General features: G+C 45.7%; 1 protein-coding gene across 2 annotated transcripts in view; it reads right to left on the bottom strand.

The window, feature by feature from the left end:
- Positions 1 to 19,872, bottom strand: part of LOC146182929 (uncharacterized) — a 94,779-nt gene extending 74,907 nt beyond the window's left edge. Inside the window, exons 1-3 of one of the 2 annotated variants that reach the window (XM_084608981.1) lie at positions 19,446 to 19,555; positions 18,790 to 18,868; positions 7,721 to 7,812 (exon numbers count right to left, since the gene is read on the bottom strand). In XM_084608981.1, the coding sequence (XP_084465107.1) occupies positions 7,721 to 7,812; positions 18,790 to 18,859 (162 nt within the window). In that variant the 5' untranslated portion in view covers positions 18,860 to 18,868; positions 19,446 to 19,555. Of the gene's footprint in view, positions 1 to 7,720; positions 7,813 to 18,789; positions 18,869 to 19,445 lie in introns of both variants that reach the window. The other variant, XM_084608980.1, reaches the window with a different exon arrangement.
- Between the last annotated feature and the right edge of the window lie 2,672 nt (positions 19,873 to 22,544).

The raw sequence follows: 22,544 nt of genomic DNA, 5'->3' as shown, positions 1-22,544 counted from the left end.
TAGGTTACCAACGTCAGTTTCTATGGTTAGAAAAGCCCGAACTAAAAAAAAAAAAGAAAAAAGAAAATGATTACTGTTGATTGAAACCGACTTTATTGCAATTTTATTACTTGCAATAATGTTTGATAGAAGTAGTTCTGCGCCAGAGAGCTCGCAAGAATATCCTACTATGAATGCTATAACTTCAAAAGTGATAACAGCTCAAAAGATGGGTATCAAAGGAAAGACAATACAGGTGTCGATTTCAGCCAGAGTTCATGACGAAACCACCAAAGATGTATACTGCGTCTCACAAAATGTTTTTAGTACTGCGAAAGGCCGGGGCGACATGGACCAAGAGCACTTGGACACTTACGCGCGAGCGAGGCAAACGCGTTTCCCTTTTTTTTTTTGTACTTTGTAACTAATGTACAAAGCTCCCCCTGTACTTTCTTGCTATAGCTCCCCTCTGCACTTCCTCTCGCTTTCCTCTCCCCATCATTTTGCTTTCCCGCCGGCTGCAGCTTGGGCGCTTCAGATTTTAGATAGCAGTTGAAGCGGCCGGCAGCACTCTTTTCCTTCCTTTTGTTTGAATAACCACTATCCACACCACCTATAATAGGCAATTGTGCTCCCACTGTCGCCCTTCATGGATCACTGCCTTGTCGTGGCGGAGGGGCTTGCGAAACTCGATGAAGTCGTGAGCTCTGCTGTGTAGGGCCACCCAAGATAGACAGGTCACGGCAGAGAGTTCTGACAAAATGTGATTCACTGGAGAAGGTAATGGCAACCCACTCCAGTATTTCCTGCCAAGAAAACCCTATGACCAGTCACAATACCATTATCGATATGGCGCCGGAAGATGAGCCCCCCAGGTTGGAAGGCGTCCCACATGTTACTGGGGATGAACAAAGGGCGATTCCTTGTAGCTCCAGGACGAATGAAGCGGCTGGGCTAAAGCCAAAAGGACGCTCAGTTGTGGATGTGTCGGGAAGCGACCGGAAAGTCCGATGTTGCAAGGAGATATATCACATAGCAACATGGAATGTAAGATCTATGACGCAAGGTAAACTGGATATCGTCAAGCGAGAAATGGACAGATTGAACATTGATATCTTGGGTATCAGCGAGCTCAAGTGGACCGGAATGGGAGAATTTAACTCCGGCGACCATTATGTCTTTTATTGTGGGCACGAATCCAAGAGAAGGAATGGGGTCGCTCTCATAGTAAACAGGAGAATGGGCAAAGCAGTGCTAGGGTACAACCCCAAAAACGACCGAATGATTTCACTTCGGATCCAAGGTCACCCTTTTAACATAACAGTTATCCAAGTCTATGCACCGACCACTGCTGCTGAAGAAGCTGACGTTGAGAGATTTTATGCGGACCTACAATGCCTTTTAGACTGCACCCCATCATCAGACGTCGTTTTTCTCATAGGAGACTGGAATGCTAAGGTCGGGAGTGAAGAAATATCCAGAATTACAGGCAAGTTCGGTCTTGGTGAGCCAAATGAAGCTGGGCAGAGGCTAGTAGAGTTCTGTCAAGAAAACAACCTGACCATAGCGAATACTCATTTTCAACAGCACAAGAGGCGCCTGTACACATGGATTTCACCGGACGGTCTGTACAGGAATCAGATCGATTATATTATTTGCCGGCAGAGATGGAGAAGCGCTATACAAGCAGTAAAAACAAGGCCTGGGGCCGATTGTGGCACCGATCATCAGCTTCTTGTTGCCAAAATTAAGCTTCGATTGAGGAAAACGCAGAAAACTAGAAGGCCTTTCAGGTATGATCTGGATCAGATTCCATTAGAATATGCTGTGGAAGTGAGGAATCGATTTCAAGAATTAGATCTAGAAGACAAAGAGCCCGAAGAGATGTGGACTGATGTTCGTGATATAATACAAGAAGTTGCTACTAAGGTAGTTCCAAAGCAAAAGAAATGCAAAAAAGCAAACTGGTTATCTGAAGAGGCTTTGCAAATAGCTGAGGAAAGGAGGATGGCAAAAGGTATGGGGGAAAGAGAAAGATACAAGGTTCTCAATGCGAATTTTCAGAAAATAGCAAGGAGAGATAAGAATGCCTTCCTGAACATACAGTGCCAAGCAGTTGAAGACAACAGCCAATTAAGGAACACAAGAGCTTTGTATAAGACAATCAAAGATATCAAAGGAAGCTTCTGTGCTAAGCTGGGCGTGATAAAGGACAAACGAGGCAAGGACCTCACTGAAGCCTCAGAGATAAAGAAGAGGTGGCAGGAATACACAGAAGAACTGTACAAGAAGGACCCGGATGTGCAAACCCAACATAAGACGGTTGTGATTACTGATCTCGAGCCGGGCATCCTGAAGAGTGAAGTTGAATGGGCCTTAGCCAGCCTTGCTAAGAACAAAGCTAGCGGAATTGATGGTATTCCAGCTGAGTTGCTTCAAAACCTCAACCACGACGCTGTTAACACACTGCATACATTATGTCAGAAGATTTGGACAACCCTGCAGTGGCCACAGGATTGGAGGAGGTCAGTTTACATCCCCATTCCAAAGAAAGGCAGTGCCAAAGATTGTTCCAACTACCGCACGATCGCGCTTATTTCGCATGCTAGCAAGGTGATGTTAAAAATCCTGCAAGGTAGGCTGCAGCAGTATGTGGATCGGGAGCTTCCGGTCGTGCAAGCTGGGTTTCGCAAGGGCAGAGGAACTAGAGACCAAATTGCCAACCTTCGCTGGATCATGGAAAAAGCAAGAGAGTTCCAGAAACCCATTTACTTCTGCTTTATAGATTATGCGAAAGCGTTTGACTGCGTAGATCACAGCAGATTGTGGCAAGCTCTCCAAGAGATGGGAGTTCCAATTCACCTCATCTGTCTCCTCAGGAACCTGTATGAAGGGCAAGAGGCCACAGTCAGAACTGGGCATGGTCTTACTGATTGGTTTCCGATTGAGAAAGGGGTGAGGCAAGGCTGCATACTGTCGCCCTGCCTATTTAACCTATATGCAGAGTGCATCATGAGGAAGGCCGGTTTGGACGAGTCTTCAGCTGGAGTGAAGATTGCTGGAAAACGTATCAACAACCTTAGATATGCGGATGATACCACTTTAATGGCAGAAAGTGAAGCGGAACTCAAGAGACTTCTGATGCGCGTACAAGAAGAGAGTGAGAAGTTTGGGCTTAAACTGAACATTAAAAAGACGAAGATCATGGCGTCTTGCCCTATCAAGTCCTGGAGCATCAATGGACAAGAAGTGGAAGCTGTGACAGATTTTCTGTTCTTGGGCGCCAAGATTACCTCGGAAGGAGACTGCAGCCATGAAATTAGGAGACGCCTGCTTCTGGGAAAGAGAGCAATGGTTAGCCTTGACCGCCTAGTAAAGAGCAGAGACATTAGTCTGCCAACCAAGATCCGTATAACTCGTGCTATGGTCTTTCCAGTTGTGATGTATGGATGCGAGAGTTGGACTGTGAAAAAGGCTGACTGCCGAAGAATTGACGCGTTTGAATTGTGGTGCTGGCGAAGACTCTTGAGAGTTCCTTGGACTGCCAGAAGATCAAATCAGTCGATATTGTCAACCATAAACCCTGACTGCTCATTGGAGGGTCAAATTCTAAAGTTAAAGCTCAGCTACTTTGGTCATCTGATGAGAAGAGAGGAGTCGCTGGAGAAAGATTTGATGTTGGGAAAGGTTGAGGGTCGCCGGAGAAGGGGTAGGCAGCGAGCGCGATGGTTAGATGGCATCCTCGAGGCATTGCAGATGAAGCTATGTGATGTTAAGAAGATAGTGAGAGACCGGAAAGCGTGGCGTGACATGGTCCATAGGGTCACGAAGAGTCGGACACGACTGAACGCCTGAACTGAACTGTCGCCCTTGCCGATTCGAGGGGTGCGTCGGAGCACAATTACCTATTACAGTGCACATTTGAATGGGCCAGGGAGCCCCTGCCTTTCGCAGTGGTGGAAATCTCTTGTGAGTCAAAGTATAGTATACAAGGGCCACATAAATATCTTCCATCATATCGCACCTTTCCATTTTTGGTATCCACTTGAGCTATCGTGAACATATGTCGACGACGTATCATCAACTCGCTCAAGCTTCCACTCTATCCAGAACAGTGAACAACAACAAAACGAGGTGGTACTTTTCATTTACGTTACGCACATTCGGTCATGGCCGAATCGAGCGGCGGCGGTCCGCGTCGCCGCTCAAGTTCAGCCGTGGTAAAGCAAGCTAGCACCCCGCAGTCCTGCTATCCGCTGTAGTGAAGCTAAGAACAGGTGAACGCTTCCCCCTGCGCACGGCGGGGAGAAGATAGGGGCTTTGAAAACCCACCCTCCAACAAAAGAAAGCTTCTCTACAAAGCAAAGGTTGGGTCCCTCGGCCAACTGGGGGCAAGGCGGATAGGCACTTTCTCAGTCCTGAATCAGTGGCGTAGCCTGGTGGCAAAATTTGAACTAATTCCAAGATGGCCACCGTGGGACCCCCGCCTTAAAGTGGTATCATCCGCATATCTAAAGTTGTTGATACAATTTCCAGCAATTTTCTCTCCAGCTGAAGACTCGTCCAGACCGGCCTTCCTCATGATGCACTCAGCATATAGGCTAAATAGGCAGGGCGACAGTATGCAGCCTTGTGTCACTCCTTTCTCAATCGTAAACCAATCAGTAAGACCATGCCCCACGCACCGGGGTGCAATCGTAGTCATTGGTGCATTCCTGTGCAAATTTCGCACTCACGCTGTAAAAGCCAAGCTATGTAATATTATCTTCAAGCACTCATTTAGCAAGTACACGAACTATTCGATAAATAACCAGCAGAAGAAAGCGAGCAGCAGATATCGAAATCAACCACCACAGAACCAAACCATAGCCGCGTGGCCCAGCTGCGGGTGGAGCAAAGCATTGGCGACCTGCTATTGGTCGGCGCTTGCTCTCTTCGCGTTTTGAAGGTATTCCAAAACCTCTAATGTCGCCTAGCTAATTCGACTCATTGGCATTTCAATCAAATGCTTTCGAAACACGTCATATAGCAGTGCAGTTTAGCATTCGAAATGACCGTGTAGCAGGGATATTAACCCTTTTGCTGTCATGAACGTACCGGTACATTTTCGCACTTCGCCCCCACAGTGTCAGCGATGTGCCGGTACGTTCTCTATCGTGCATTCAAAACTTCGTGCCTGAGCACGAAGCTGGCGCGCTTGGACAGGCTACGCCATCTGTCAAATCTATCTACAAGTTTGTATTTTCGCCCGGCGTTGTGTTGATACGTATATACTGAAGAGTATGGAGCGACCAAGCCCACCCCTGCCACCTTCTTTGCCAGGGGCACGGTCGCTCCGCGCGCACTACTCTATCACGGTAAGCGATCTTGCGGCGCCTGCATTTCATGGCGCATGCGTGCAGTTACGGGTTGAAGGGTTGTTCTGCCATATTCCGCAGGTTTGCAGGTTTTTATTTTTATTCTGTTGGCGTGTCAGCTACAACGCATCACGTTCAAGGGCTCGCGCCGTTGCCTCTCGACACATGACTAGATGGCTGCTTTCGCTCTTTCTAGGTGCGCTCTTGCTTGCGGCTAGCAGCAGAAAAGGAGGCTGTTTTAGGCTCTGTCCATCTCTATCATCTTGATTTCACAACGTGCCATTTATCTCCGTTGTGTGGACTACCGAAAGTACGCCTTCCGTGCGCGCGGTTACCTTCGGATAGCTGACCATGCGGGACTTTCGACTGCAGACTGAAGCGATGGCTCTTGATTATAAACATGAGTGTTGAGCTCGGATTCGGTCTCTAGAGAAGTAACGAGCAGTTTTTTTCTTATATTATCCCCATTTATCTAATTTATAACCAGACTGATAATGATGATGATGTTAATTAACAACCTCTACAAACACTGAAATGTGCATATTCCGTTGACTATGTTATTTGTATAGCAATCATAATCAAAAATAAATCGCTATGCTCGTTCCCAGATATGCTAGTTCCCTGAAACCAAGCTGACACTGGGGGTGCGTCGCGGCCAGAAATGCCCGACAGCGAAAGGGTTAAGTTTGGCTAGGTTTGGTTAATTTTCAGTAACATGGCATTGCCCAGGTTCTGCTTGCATTGTACAGATAAAACTTCACCGTCAAGGTCCAAGCAAGCGAGGACAGCGGTTAGTACTTCTGCCGTACGCACACATTGAGCAACGCTACCGCATACTCTGCTGTTCTATCGTCCTGCTGTTTTGTTGCTGTTCTGTTTTATATAGTGCTGTTTTCACCCTGCCTTATTTGTGTGCTGCTTTTATGTGCGCTGTTCTTTCATGACATCGAATTTTTTGTTCATCTGAGCATGTGGCAAGACATTGCAAGATCTCAAAATGACTATATTGCATTTGTAAAATGAATTAGCCTCACCCTTTCCTTTCAGAATCAATCATCAACACGTGGTTCGAACCCACCAGTATTTCAGCAGAGGCTGAATGCAAAGGCGTCCATGTGCTGTGCAATGTCAGCGCACGTTAAAGATGCCCAAGAAGCGAGACAAATGCACCTTTGCTTTCCTCAAAAAAATAAAAAGGGAGGGAGAGCTGCCACCAAAATGTGTACTAGGGCCCAGACAAAAGAACAAATGTGGCCACACCACTCCACTATAACAAACAGAGAGCCTCAGCAACTTGCCATTGCAGCTGAACGTGTGCCTACCACCAATGCGGACACCAGAGCGCATCTCCCAGATACCGTATCCTTTCCCCTACCCTACCTTTCCTTTACCCTACCACTATTATCCCATTCGTAAAGCAGCTGGTATCTCAGTCACAAGCACATAGTGGTCCTGGAGGGATTAGAAAATAGCTCAATATTTTCTGCTTTCAAGAAGCATACACAAATGGCTTTTTAAAGAAATAAATGCCACAACTGTCGAACTCTGCTTCTTTACCGGCTGAGGTAGGCAAGTCCATTTACTACGAAATTCGGATATGACGAACGAAATCTGTGTGACTTTAAATTTCGTCATAAGCCGGCTCAACTGCAGTGCACTTATATAACTTACCTGCTATCATCTTGCATATGATGCCGTCTCCTGTCTACGCACTGCTGCATACAAATTTGCAAAGGTTGAAAACAATGTTTTTGGTCCTCATGTGTCACCCCCTTTGATAGCTCCAACATTATCTTCTTCATGTTATTTACACACCTAGTATGAGTGTCAGAGTCTTTATTGCATCTTTCACCTTAGGAAGCAGGTAAAAGTTGCAAGGGTCTATCTGGCACTGTCACATAGTCAGCCATAAACTGTTTAACCTTATTTATGGCATTTTGAGCAAAGCTGTGTATTTTGACAGTGCAAATTTTTCTGAGTTTGCTCTAGGTAGCACTTATTTGTTTTTATGCCACTTTAGCTTCGTTCACCTTACAACAGGATATTTTTTAAGCCAGGTAGTGATATTAGCATAGTACATACAAAGACCAGGTACCTTGTTACGATTTTGGTCACAGGGCAAACAAAAAAGCACATGCACGGCAGCAATAGCTTTTTGTTACCATGATAACTGTCACCAAATTGCTCTGCAATCACAACAATCAAAACAAATCATAAGAGAACCACACGTAAAATACACAGCATGGCACACCAAGGCCACATGCTAAAAGCTGCATACCTAAAAATAAAGGAAGCAAATGTTCAGTCAGTACAGACACAAGCTCCTAAGAGTGCAGAAAACCCACTTCCAAAATAAAAGCCAATTTGATTCAATATGCTTTTACCTTTTGTTTGGACCTCTGAGAGCCGACCTCTTCTTTTGTGACAGACCTCTTTGGTCGCTTAGATCTGAATGCAACCATTTCTTCCAGTGTTTCTGCGAAAAAGAGAACCTATTAAGTCTTTAAGGGGTCACAAACACGCCGGCTGTGTTTCCTTTTCTTTTTGCACAGAATGAAAACAGACACTTATTTAACAAAAACACAGCTGTTGACTGGGTTTCCCAAATTTAGCTTATTTTTCTCACTCGAATGCTGCCGCGGTGACTCAGTGCAACGTTAAGGTGCTTCCCGTTCCCAGTTATCCTGGTTGCTAGACACACTGGTCACTCCTGTTTATCAGAAGAATGTTAAAGGAATTCCACCTTTTGTCTTGAGACAATAAAAAGCTTGTCATAGTGAAAACTGAGACCCTAGCAAACACAGCTACGCAATGTCAGCAGAAGCTCGATGTTTTTTTTCAAGTTGCTGATATTGTTACGGACGAAGGAGGAAGAAGAGGGCAGTGGCACGGGCAGGAGCGCGCGCGCTAAGCCCGCACACAGATTCATTAAACGTCATCTCACGACCATCGAGCATCTTCTCTCTGTCCTCTGTTCTCCTGTTGTCATCGCTTGCCACCATGTAACATTTGGTTGGAGGTGCGGGGTACGTCATCTCCATCCTCGCCTTGGGGCATCAACGCCATCTGTAAGCCGAGGGCCCAGGGACATCGCCGAGCAGCTTCGCCTCAGCCCTTCAAGCCCAGACCTGACCAACTACCACCGCCTAGCCCCCAGCCCAGCCCGGACCTGAAGACAAGGAGAACAGACAAACCAATCAGAACCGAGACTAAGGACCCGAAAGACCCGAAGGAACCGATGGACACGAACACGCAACCCCCGCCCAAGCTGCCAGACGTGACCTCGAGCCATCGGTCCCATGGACTCTAGTGACGAATGGTTGACAGCTTCAGGGGAGGCGGATCACCCACGCATCAGACATCGCACCGGCAAGCCATTCTATTCTTACTTCCTCTTCAAGCATCCAGACACGCCCATCATCATGCCATGGAATCATCGGTAAACTTCCTCGTCTACGATCGGGATGATCGCTCGATGACCCCGGGTCATGTTACGGACAAAGGAGGAAGAAGAGGGCAGTGCGCGCGCTAGGCCCGCACACAGATTCATTAAACGTCATCTCATGATTATCGAGCATCTTCTGTCCTCTGTTCTGTTGTCATCGCTTGCCACAATAACAATATTCTTAATAGGTTTCAAATTTATGTCATCAGGATACCTTGCAACAAGTGGTATGTATATCCACAAGGCAAGATACTGCCGTACTGTCACAGACAAACTTTTTTCCCAAGCAGGCATTGCTACGCATTATGCCAGTTTATTCGAATCAGTTTCAAGTTTGACCAGGGCATCAGACGAGGGAAACCCGTGAGACGGGCACTGGGTCGGACTACTACCCTGACTCAATTTCTAAAACAACTAAATTTGGATATGAAACAGCCGCCTAACATCGACCAAAACAGCCACAGAAAGTGGAAATACACTTTGAGGCAACAAACAAAACCATTCTTCCTCACAAATGCACGCCCGAAGCATGCGGCCTTCAGCACTGACAGCTGAAGCGGTTCCTATATCTATGTTTGGTGTGACCGTTGAGCTGGGCGTCAATGCAAAGAAGGTGTTGAAAACAAAGTAATAACCACAAAAAGCTCGTGATAAAACAAAACCATAGCTGGCCGCACTAAGACAGCGCTAGCAGCTTGCGACTGCTGTCATGTGGAGCCAAGTGTCGCGACTTAACACAGCTTTGTATCAGCTCAAGTCTATACTACAGCAGATCAAGCGACTAAAGGCACCGGGCAGGAGTAACTTGCACCACGATGCACGCACCCCTCGCAGCAGGAAGGAGATTCTTGTAGTGACGGGTGCGCCCGGCCACGCTGCGGAGATGCAGCGGACCTGCTGTGTGTGGGTCGCATTCAACGTCCATTCTATTCGCGGCATTCTATGGTCACAAATGAATTGCTAGTCGCTGGGTTGCTGGATTGCACACATTTTAACTGGCCTCGTTAAATATTTTTCATGTCCCCAAATAAGCTTTAAGAAGCGAAGAGACGCTAAGTTTGGATCGCTGCTGTCCAACAAGCAGTGAGCTGGCAATCATGCCCCAATTTACCGCGAAGCATTTTTCCCAAAAGAAGACACACTACCTTCACCTGCGTTAGCAGTCTTTCTCAGCTCGTAAGAAAAAAGAAAGAAATCGGGCAGCTCATAGGCATCTGCACTGTCTGCATGGTGCCAATTGGCATGCCCTACAAATGAAATGCATGTCTATTGGGACCGCCGTGCGCTCCCAGTGGGCCACTCTCGTGGATGTAGTTGATCATTGCATAATTTTTACTTAAGCTCTCCTATGATCTATATTTACCTGTCTACAATAGCTGCCATGAGCATCAGTACAATACACAGAGTAATCAACAGGAATGGAGCGTTTTAATTGCGCATTTACTACGTCTTTTAATATATTCTCCTCCCTCTCAGCTCGTCCCTTTTTTCCTTCAATGCCCAGCCGCTACTTCTCCCGTCTGCAATTCCATACGCTTTATTCATTTGTGATAACATTTCGATGTCTACTGAGCTGTTGAACCTCGCATGATAACTTTTTCTGATGCCATACTGCTCACTCGAGACTATTAACATTGGTAAACGTTACTTTTTTTTTTTACTTATTCGTGGATGCTCTGAACAGATCTCGCATTCATTACACACCATCCTGCTCCAAACAACTCCTCGAGTGGCTGGGTGCCACCTGTTACCTTCCCCTGTCCTAACATAATTTTGTCGCAGAGGACTTGAAAGTATGGTTAAAGAGGCAATAAATATTGTTACAAAAAAAAAAATCAAGTCAGGATTTGAGGCAGGATATTCTTTCAATGAAAGAGAAAAGTAGGCCTGCTACAATCCCTACATGCCTGACAGAGAAGAAAACATGCATGTGTATTAGAAACCGTAGATTGCTTGCTGTGCCGTGCTGTAATGGAGTTTTCCATGCTTATAACTGCGTCGCTGTATCAGCGGCCACGTGCGAGAGCACCGCATGGACAGAACAATCAGTGTAAATCTGCCATCCTTTCCTTTATCATCGAGAAAAGTGGCTACTGTCTCACTAGAAAGACATTTAATTTTTTCAAAAGTCTTCTGCGTAGCATAAGTTCCTACGGCACTGTCGAGCCCCAGTAATTGTTTTTTGTTTTCAGGATTTCAGAGTTTAATTTTTTTTTTTCAGGATTTTTTCGCCTTTTCGGCTCCAGCTTCATTCATTCCTATTCTTCTCCCATACTCATTCTATCCTTCTCTGCTGCTCAATTTCCCGCAGCTTTCCTTTTTATTTTTATCAATCATCCCTGCTTGGAGCGTTCGAGGCCGGTTTTGTGTGAAGCTGTATCACATGCGCCACAAATATTTTTTGTATTTTTCTACACTTTTACCATGTTTTTGTATCCACATTTGCGCTTTGCTCAGCCTTTCCAAACTGCGCCCACTTCTGTCTTTCGTTTCTCGTGTTTCCAGCCTAGAAATCCCAGCAGGCAGCCAGGGCTCATCCGTGTCTCTCTGTCTGGTGTCGTGTGGCTCCCACATTGTTTATGCTTCTTTACATGACTCCAGCTGGCCGAAACTGCCACCATTTCGCTGCGCAGACCCCAATTAAATTCCCACGGCCGCCTTTTTCAAGCGTGCGCCCTGCCCAGACGGCCGCGCCTGTCACTGCAAAAATCGTCCAGCGCCCAATCGTGGCGCTGCCTGATCGCCGCGAGTGGCACAAGAAGCGAGACTGTATTTCCTTTCTTCAAGGACTATGTTTGTCATGTGGAACATCCAAGCACCAAATGGATAAGTGATTTCAATTTTATTTACCTAGTTTAGATAGAAAGCAGCTTGGCATCAGATTTTTTTTTTAAAAAAGCTCGACCAGGCTTTCTCAGTAGAGCTTAGATAGCGAGTTCCTGCTTCAGTCAGCCTAATTTCTGCTGAACAAGTTATTCTTTTGCCTTCTCTGAAGCTTTTGGTGTTTAGTTGCCTTTTTTTTTCCCTTTGTGGTTGGTTGTTTTTGCCCAGGTTGTATAGCGCAGAAGCACGTGTTCAACCACGTGTAACATGTGGCGGCGGGCTATTTGCCAAGGTCCTGCCTCAGTCAGCCTAATTTTTTACCGTAAAAGTTCCTCTTTAGCCTCTTTTTATGCTTTTGGAGTTTCGTTAGCGCTTTTCTCCACTCTGATTGGTTATTTTTGTCTAGGTAGTATAGGGCGTGACCGCGTGTTCAACCACATGTAACACGTTTTACTTTTGCACTGCGTGGTTAATTCTGTACAACTGAACTTGTGTGTGAGATGCAATATCAGGGAAAATGACTACGGTGAAGCGTGAAGAATGTAGTGAAGAATTTTAGATCAAGAGCCAGGCTGACGTCCGAGAAGATGAGAGCAAATATGTCTGTAAGCAGCGTGAAATGGAAGGAAAATGGACGTATTGCTGAGCTAGCACAAGATGCTCCGCAACTGGAAAAATAACTGCAGACTGAGAAAAATGAGAGAGCTGCGGTTGAATTGAGGTTAAAGAAAATGGAGGAAGAGCTAGGCAGACATGCCGTTCAGTTCCAAAAAGAGGAAACCCGAAGCAGGACAGCAAATTCCCCGTCCTCGACAAGTCTGAACAAGCAGGCTGAGGGGATAAGGAAAGAGGGCTGAAAAGCTACGCAAGAATCATGAGGGCAAGCCAGGGCGAGGACCCACGAAAGAAAGGAAAGCCAGGAGAGGAGTTAAAGGAGGATGACTCACAGGAAGTAGATCAGGAGACCGGAAATGAGCATGTCATTGTCGTGGGCGATTCCAATATAAGCAGATGTAAAGCAGCTATAAAGGAGCAAAGACGACGCACGTGCCGAGGTTACAGCACTTTCAGGCGGGACCACAGAAGCAATCATGGCCCATGCAAGATGTCCGCAGCAGGATACGAAAGGGAGAAACCTTGTTGCAGTTTCCACAGGGTTAAACTATGTCTCTGTGGGAAAGGAGGCGGGGTGGCAAAGTAGATAGCGATGTTGAATGCCGCCGACAGATGGCCCCACGGGTGGAAATCGCCGTGTGCACACAACCAGAAGTGTGTTACCAAGGCACCCACATGGAAGACGCGATTTTGGCTGTAAACAGAGATATATTCAGAAGCTGGCACGTGCAATGTGGTTTGAGGTGGTAGAAATGAACAAGGAACTACGAGTAGCCAGACACAAAAAATGTTTCCAATGGGATGGAATTCAACTATAGCATGGGAGGAACAATGGCATGGCGCCTTGCGGGTAGAACTGTAGCTTATTTAGGGGGCCCGAAAGCGCTCAGAAAGGGGGTGTAAAGAGAGACAGGCAGCTTGTGGCACCTAAACGCAGCACTGAAGGCCATTTCGCTGAGCACAAAGGATGCCCTGAGGCCAGATCCAGCGACGGTTCCGTTCGAAACTAGTTCCTTTCGCCGCTTCTAATTGGTTGCTGCGTCAAGTCCGGTGTGACCCCAAGACTTTCAGAGGCGGCTCCGCGCTTTTTGCCTACGTCACCGTTTTGCCGACCGGCACAGGAACCGCGACGAGTTGGCCCACTTCAAGAGAGAACCGCTCTGCGCTCGCTGTGGCACCTCATGGCCGTAGTCGAGCGACTGCGCGCTTGAGTACGGCTGTGTTATCTTTTTTTCTTTTTTTTGGAGGGGGAGGGGGGGGGGGCAGCGCTTTGCTGTTTTAGTAAACCAACGTAGTAAAAAAAAATAGTACACTTTCTACATGTCTGAGGAGGTTTTGAGGCAACACTGACTAAGACTGTGTGCCGATCGCGCATGAAGGGAAGTAAGGACGAAGGGGCATACAGAGCTGCTGTCAGAAGCGAAGGTGCTCAATGCGCTTCGATCGGTACTTTGCGATCGGGAGCACTTGGTCAACAGCAGTGCAACTGTTTGAATCCGGCAGTCGTAGAGACAAATAATGCGCATCCGTAAGTGTGCGGGCTGAGGTTTTGCCCCCTTCTACATCAGCGGAAGGGGAGCAGACGGTGGCTGACTGGATAAAGTGTGATCGGATTCTCTGTGCCATCAGCTGCGTCCTACATTGACAGCTATATTCTCGGAAAGTTCGCGCACACTCATGACGCTTGAACGACCGATAAGGCAACGGACGCTGCCCCGTTAAATAGGCAGGCACGGACGCGCCGGCACGGTGCCGGTATCAAGCAGCTCGTTCGTACTCGCAACGGCGGCAGCAACTCCTCGGTCATAGAGCCAGCGGGATTCGGACTGCATACTACGGGCATTGTAGACCTCGTTCTTAGGATTATTGTCATTCTGTGCGAAAGACAGAACTTAAAAAAACTTCACAGCAAGCGAGGAAGCAGACGACGACGCCGCGCCTGTGACACCATCTAGCGGCGAAAAAGGTACTCGTGAGCCAAGAAAATTGCTCAGCAGTGTTAAAAGAAAGTTTCCAAGAATATTTCAGTCTGTTATTCACTAGTTTGCATTACTACGTAATTATTAGATTTATTTCGTGCTTAACACCACTTTGGTACAAGTATTTGGTACCAGAAAAAGCCACATGCTCGTGGTGGACATGCCTACGATCTGGCGCCATCGCTGATTGGCTGCTGTCTTTCCCGTCCTCCCCGCGAGGTGGCGCCCGCTGTCTTGCTGACGTCAAATTGACGTCAGCTTGAAAGAGAACGGTTCCCGAAAGGAACCTCCGCTGGATGCGGCCCCTGAAGAACCATCCAACAACAATGAGACTGAGCCATGTTGTAAGAAATGACGTAGGAAGAAGATTAAAGCTAACAATATTGCTTACATAAATATGAGGGGGGAAAATCAGCAGTAAAGTGTCTTGAAATCAAGCAGCAGATAGAAGTAGGGGGTACTACGATACATGATTTTACAGAAACGCACCTAAGGGACCTCGAAGAAGCTCCGCATATTTCAGGTTACAGTTCAAAAGGTTGTAGACAGGGTGGAGAACGCAAAGGTGGAGGCATAGAAGTGTTGATTAGACATGGACTTAATTGGCAGTGAATAAACAAAGGGTGTGAGAAGCATGTATGGGTTAAATACAACATGGCTGGCAAGGAAGTACTGTTAGGAGTAGTGTAACTCAAAAAGCATAGCGCAGGAAAAGGACCGGGACGACTAAGAGACAGGACAAGCGCTATTTCAACAGAGCGCTTATTGCGGAACGAACCGTATATACCTTTCAGGATCAGCAGGGGAGGAGAAAAAAAACGAACAAGTTGCTGACACACAGCCACGTGCGACACCATGAAATAAAGCTCTTTTTTTGGCAATGCAACAGATGGCTTATTGACACATTTATCACCTGCCCGAGCTATCTCCAGTGCTTCCATGATCTGTCAGCTCATTGCGATGCGATACAAGATGATCGTCTTGTCGAACAGGGGATAGCAAGGTGATTCTGCATCACCTTTCTTAAAATGCGCAGCCAGATGGATGTCTGTGGCAATGCTACCAACCTCTTGTATGAACATCTGCCAGTTTGGCCAATGTAGTGCTTTCCACATGAAAGTGGAAGTTTGTAAACTACCACCCTTCTGCAAGGCACATAGGGATCTTCATGTTTAATCTGACACTCAGATTTCAGCATTCACATAGGACAGCTCTTCTTGCACAAACTCGAGAGCTTTTTTTGGTGCTGTGAGCAAGACCTTGACACCAGAGTGTTGCCTCACCTTCCTTAGGTTATGAGAAACCTTATGCAGGTAGAGTGTGACAGCTACTTTTTCCTTCCTCGTTTTTTCTCATCTCATCCGCTAGCTGCTCGTCACTCATGCACGACACAATTTTCTTTCTACAATGCAGGCTTTCAGTGACTGAAACAATAACATGTTTAGGGTAGCCCGCCGCCTGCACATTGACACATTCATCCATGGCACGATCGCATGACTTGCAGAGAGTGTTAGGCAAAAAAAGGATAATGCTTCTCTTGACCAGCTTTAAATGTGCAAAACTATACGGCAAAGGAGGCTTGCTGGCTCTAGGCTCATAGAACCAACATGCATGATCATGGCCAAAAGGAAATCACAAATCTAAAAACCTGATGCTGTTCTGCGCAGGCAATTCACAGGTAAATGTAAGTGGCTGGAAGCATGCATTAAAACTCTAAAACATGCCAGGCAATAGGACCAGTAAAATCAGATTTGTCTAAAAAATTTAGTCAACATAATAGAAAATATTAAAAAGCCTAAGATCACCTAGCTGCTCAAAAAGAGTCTTGTCACATCGAGCTAAAAACCAATTACTTAAAATGGGTACAATGCATGGCCCTATGCAAACACTGCTTTTTCAGGTAAATGTCAAAAACCACAAAGGTAGACGTCAAATACCATGATAAAAGCTCTAAAAAAGCAGCCATGCTCATACCACATGCATTCTAAAATTGGACAGCGCCACACTCAACAATCGCAGCCTCAACGCAGGGCTTGTCCCGTCTCATCGTCATCCCCGTCTTTTTCCTGTGCTACGCTTTTTCAGTTACAGTGCCTAACCAATACACCCAATCCTATTCACTTCAAGAGTAGTGTACTTGTAGACAGGAAGCAACAGCAGGTCAAGAAATGAAGCTTTGATGAAATGTCTATTGGAAGATATCTGGCTAATGTGAGGCAAAGGGGAGGTACTCATCCAAGGAGATATGAATGCTCACATAGAAGAATGGGATGGATTTGTACACTGCTCCAGAAAAATGACGTTGACAATGTGTGAGCAGCACGACCTTATTATAGTAAACAGAGAAGCAAAATGTGATAGCGCACTCACATGGGAGTTTGGCCTTTCCCCCTCCAGCTTTGACGACTGTATAATGATGGGAGGTTTATATGAAAGACTAGATGTGATGAAAATAGATGGCGAAAGCATAAATAGTATTGGGAGCAACCAAAAGCGGTCAATGGTAAGGTTTGGGTACAGCGGTAAGGATAACGCTGGACCGCAGAAACATGACACACAGTGCGGATTTCGGTATATTAACAACAAACATTTGATGGCCATATCAAAAGAGGTACAGAAGCACATAAAAACAGGCACAAATCGGTCATGGACATAAATTAATTTTAAGTAATTAAGGCAAAAAGAGATTTAGTGCTAAAGAAAAACCAGTGGAGGGCAAAAAGAAACCAAAATATTCGTGGGACGTAGATGCTAAAGAGGCAATAGCAAGATGCCAAGCAGCTTCCAGAGCCCATCTAAAAGCAAAAAAAAAAAAGACCCTTTCATGAACTTTAGCAGAGATGGGATGAATACAAGAAACAAAAGAACAGTGCCCATTTTTTTGTAAAAAAGAAAATTAAAGATACAACCAACAGGTGGATGGCAGATAGTCGAAAAAAAAAAAGCACCTAGGATGTTCTAGAACCATCTGAAGGCACTTGGCGAGAAATCAGAAGAGACGTGCCGCCATATAAATGACAAGGACGATAATGTACTGAAAAATGAAGAGGCCATGCAATTCATTTGCAAACAGCTGGAAGCTTTTAAAGAGTACGACGATGGCAGTGGTATTAACCTTGATGCTGGTCATTACAAAAAGGAAGCTTTTACAACGACATTGATAAATTGGATTGGGAAAGAGCGGAGAATAAGGTTTTGACGAAAGGCCAATCAGTATTTGCAGTGCTTGGTGAAGAAACAAAAACGACTCTGTATGCTGCTCTAAGCGATGCACTGAAGAATAAAGATATCCCAGCAAGCTGCCGAGAGAGTACAATGAGCCTTCTATACAAAAGAAAATGTGAAAAAGATGGCATCAAGTCTTATAGACCGTTAGCAGTTTCATCGGTATTGTATACAATAACAATGCTGGCAATAGAAGATCATTTGCAAGGGTGGACTGAGGAGCGGGAGGTACTAGAACTGCAGAACGACTTCAGGCAAGGGCATACACTAGACCATAATTTGTTCGGAATCACACAATGCATTGAAATCGCGGCAATTGAACGACCACTATAGATGGCAATTTTAGATATCAAAAGGGCTTACGTAAGCCACGCTTTCATGCGGCAAATTCTGGAAAAAGAGGGTATAGTCAAGGAAACGATAAGGTTATTGAAAGAGATTTACAAGAAGAATAATGTAGCAGTGAAGTGGCAGACCTTGGGTGGTAAAAATAAGAGTTGCGGTTAAAAAGGGGCTTTGGCAGGGATGTGCTTTACCACCACTACTATTTATGGTCTACTTCAGAGGGATTGAACGAAAGAGTTGAACAGATTGAGTTTTACGATGTCATGGCAGAAGGAGGGTGGATTGGAAACTAACTGCATATCGGGATTGATATATGCAGATGATACTGCTCTTCTAGCAGATAGCCAGAAAGGCCTCCAAGACTTGACAGACAGTTGTGGAAGAGAGGCAGAACGATGGCACAGACTACTTGCGGGATCAGAGAGAGGAAACTGCAAAGAAAATAAAAATAAATGCAGCTGCAGCTGTCATGAAAAATTGCGGGAGGGGATATACCAAATATGAAGTTATTCCAGGAATCTGGAAAGGCACAATAGTACCACGCTTGATGTTTGCAAACGCTGTGCTGTGCTTGGGATCTGCCACAACTTCGACCCTTGAAATAATTAGCAGAGCACAGTCGGCAGACTTGCTTTGGGGGCACACGGAGCCCCTACTAATGAGGCAGTTCAACGTGACATGGGATGGTCGACATTCGAAGCTTGGGAAGCAAAAAGTAAGGTGCACTATGAACAATGGTTGAGGCAAATGAATGAGAAGAGCTGCGTGGTAAAGATTTTCAGTTACCTGCACCAGTGCAGTACTGATAGGACATGGAGAAGAACTAGATGGCTTGCAAATAAATACAAATGTCATGGGGAAGAAAGCAATAGAAAAATAACAGCAAAACAAAAAGTAAAATCCTCTGAAAATTCCCATTAGCAAAAGAAAATGCTAAGACAAACTGACGGCGGAGCTTTATAGGGCGGCTAAGACCGAAATTCAAAAGGAGACTTTGACAATTCGAAAGATAGTAGCTTACTTTTTGAGGCTAGAGGAGGGTGCTTGAGGACGAGATGCCACCGGCAAAAATTTGACAGCACAGATGACATTTGTAGCTGCTGTATGCAAAGCAAGGAAACGATTGAACATACTATTATAGAATGCAAGACACTTTTACCACCAGTGCACGACGCCGACGCAGGGATTCGAGAAGCACCAAGATTTCGGGCATGGAGGCAACTTCAGGATTGGTGGAAAAGGTCAAAGGTGCAGTGCTGAACTGTGCAGAGGAAATAATCAATTAACGAAAAATACTGAGCACTCGACATATTACGAGCTAGGTGACATCTCGCCACCCCGTTAAAAAAGGTATGTTAATAATTATGTATCGATGCCCCCTGGGTTTCTACAAGGTGCCCATAGCCTTCTCAAAGCGAATTCGTTAGCAACGTTAGCAACGTTTATCTATAAACGTTGTTCGTTAGGTGCAAATATGCGGGTCCGACGGGAAGGATCACGTGATTACAAGGGCGATGACGTATTATCGACGTCGCAGAAAAGGTGAAGGCCAAATCCGCAGTGCAGTCGCACGACATGCATTCCGGGTAGTTTATATACGCACCTTGTCACGTAAGACTATGGAACATGATTGCCGACACTCATTACATTCCTCTCAGGTCGCGTCTCGCAGCTTACCTGTCATATGAATGATCTTGGCGTTGAGGTATTCACAGTCCGAGTTGTCTCCTCCATTGCACGTGTGAACACGATACGTCTCGGCCGCGTCGAAGTCATCTACGTTCAGAGGTTCTAGAGAGCCCTTTCTAGAGTCTACATGCCGAACCTGCGTGTGCTCAACAACTGCAGTCTTCAGGTTTGCCTCGTACTCGACGTATACGAACATCCTGTAGCGAGAACTAAACGCGCCCGAACCGCTAAAGCTCAGCCGCACGTAGCAGCACGTGACAGCAAAATCGTAATTTTTGCACGTCGAACATGACGTCCGACTACTTCCGCTATGCTGGTCCGACGGGAAGGATCACGTGATTACAAGGGCGATGACGTATTATCGACGTCGCAGAAAAGGTTCGTTCTATTCAGAACTGGTTCTCGGTACCAATTCTGAAAAAGTTCCGCCGGTGCTTGTCGGGTGCCGGTGCAGGTGGATGGATGGATGGCCTCGAGATCGAGCAGAGTCGCCACCTTGCGGCTCAGCGGCGAAACCTACTCAGTGTGGATGCGTTTTCGCTTCGCGTGCCAGCCCGCAGTGATTTACGCGCGCTCATGTGGCGTGTGTAAGAGTGTTTTTGCTTGTTGCGTGGTTCCTGTGAACTTTTGCTTACCTATATGCCTCTTGCAAAATGAATATGAACGATCTATAACCCCACGCTCCATTAAAAAAATATATATACTTGTCCGCATCGAGTATGTCATGCTTGGAAAGGACATCATACATCGCGGTCTTCGGCGCTTGAGATCCTTTGACACGCAATGTCTCATACGAAGTGGTACTGTCGTTAGCACCGTGTCAAAGCAAAACAGGTCACTGCCGTCAATAAAAGTTAATGCAAACGCTCAGAAATCGCATATTCCCGTTTCTGTTTGGAATACCACAGCTACTAAAACATATATGCCACCGCAAACTGCTTCATATAGCAGAATGCAGTTTGAACAGACCACTATATGCCTGCTATGCCTTCTTTATGCACGATAGAGTTGTCAGTACTTTTCTTTTTGTTTTGCTTTTAAACCTCTGTCGCGGTGTCTCAATGGTAAGGGCGCTCGACTGCTGATTTCGAGAACGGGGGATTCAATCACAACCGTTTCAAAAGGCGCTCCTCCGCTGTGGGATTTGACTGCACAATAAGCAATCCCACGTGGCAAATGTGGTGTTAATAATGAAAAAAAAAATGACACCAAAACCAGCCACTGCAATCATCCGTCATAGCCGATACCGCTTTCATACGTTAAACCCGGGCCAATATGCATTTCTTTTCTTTTTTTTTTTCTGCTGTTGAAGGCTTCTTTGCATCCGTAAAAGTGGTGTTGCTTTAGAGAAATGCTCGAATGTTTGGGAAACATCTTCCCTGCCCCTAACTGTTACACTAAATATTACATAATACACCTAGATTAATATACTTTACTCGTAGCCAATTATAATCATTATAATCCCTTTTCGTCGAGCAAACTCGTCGTTTCTGACAAGGGGAGTAACACAGCTTCATGCGGGCTTAAATATCAGTGTTTAGTTCGGGAATAAATACATTTTTATAGTCGCATGATAAGATGCCCTCCATTTCTTTCGCAATTGTTTTATATCCAGCACCTGTTTTGGAAGCAACCTTAATATTTTACTTCGCATAAGATTTAGTCACTGCTAAATAATTAGTGATAAAGAAATTTTCAGCCTGAAATATTGCTTCCCAGAACATGACAGTGCCCATGCGCAGTTTATAACGATGTCTTTGCAGCGAGTAATTCGTAGCTTGCACTTTAACGTTACTGAAAATTAATCGCTGATTATTGTAAATTCTGTCAAGTGTGTAAAAGTTCTCTCACATGGTGAAATTTATTGGCATTGCAAAACAAAATAATTACACTACTAATTTACCATTAAATATTAACATATCACACACATCAGAAATCCCTTATACTTTCCTCGGTTTCAGGAAATCGTTTACAGTTAGTGGCGTATGCAGTAATACCCTATCACATTCTATGACAGTGGCCGCAAAAAGCATTTCGGCAAATTTAATCCACTCAGCGCTGTATACGTGAACAATCAGCTTTCCTGTGCGGCGAGGTTTCCTGTATAGTGTCGGCGTGAACTCATTTTTGGGGAATACTTGTGCGTAGTTGTCTGGGCCAGAGTTGATGTGCACTCAGTCTAAAGCAACTCGCCATGCAGTAAGCTGCTAGTGCTATACATTTAACCTGCTTAATCATCGAGTCAAGTACGATATAATGAACCAGGCTTTCTCGATTCAATCTAAAGTGCTGCAGGTCAGAGCCCAAACCTTGTATCTGCGTGAGCTTGACACTAAAATCGCCTGTCTCACTCGCATGTGACACGCGGAAACTGTTTAAAAGTCGATAAGAAAAATAAAGCTGTCTAGGCAGGCTTAAGTATTAGGCGCGTGAGCGCGGTACAGCGCAAGAAACGTGCAAAGTAAATCTAGAAGACTGGTGGTTGCGTGCTTTGTTTTCCTGAAATCCGCTCTTCTTCTGCTGCATTGGCAAAATCCTTGGATTTTTTTTCTGCAATATTGCAGAAATACCGCAGAAGACACGTTTTCATCGCCAACAAACCCTCCGTAAACTCGGAAGCAGACCTACGCAGCGCAGCGTGCGTTTCCGCGAGCGCCGCCGGCTGCCGATCCACACTACCGGAGCGACGGTGGCGCCACCTCTAGGTCGATCTCGCGGCGAATAGGAGCGTCCCCTTTGAAACGGGGTGGTAGCAGTAGCTATCATGCTCATTTTTCTCCATATATCTTAATTATTGATTTAGAATTGTTAACTAAACCATCATTCTATTTATGAAATTTTGCTCCTACATTACTAACATTATGTCATTATGTCACTTCTCTGCTTTTAAGCCACCAATCTTCCAGCCGTTTTTTGCTAGTTTCCACCGCCGGTTTATTCACCCGGCCACTGTTATATCTAAACTCTAAACCCCAGAGCTTCAGGAACTGTGATTGCGCCTGCATCAACTTCCGGATGGATACCATTGCATTCGAGTATAATATGGTCAATTGTTTCACTGGAGTTTCCACATACAGCACATGCGTC

This window comes from Amblyomma maculatum, chromosome 7, assembly GCF_055883805.1.
Source record: "Amblyomma maculatum isolate TAMU_Amacu chromosome 7, ASM5588380v1, whole genome shotgun sequence".
Classification (NCBI taxonomy): Eukaryota; Metazoa; Arthropoda; class Arachnida; order Ixodida; family Ixodidae; genus Amblyomma; species Amblyomma maculatum.
The sequence above is the reverse complement of the archived record's forward strand: the minus strand, read 5'-3'. Positions and strand labels throughout refer to the sequence as shown.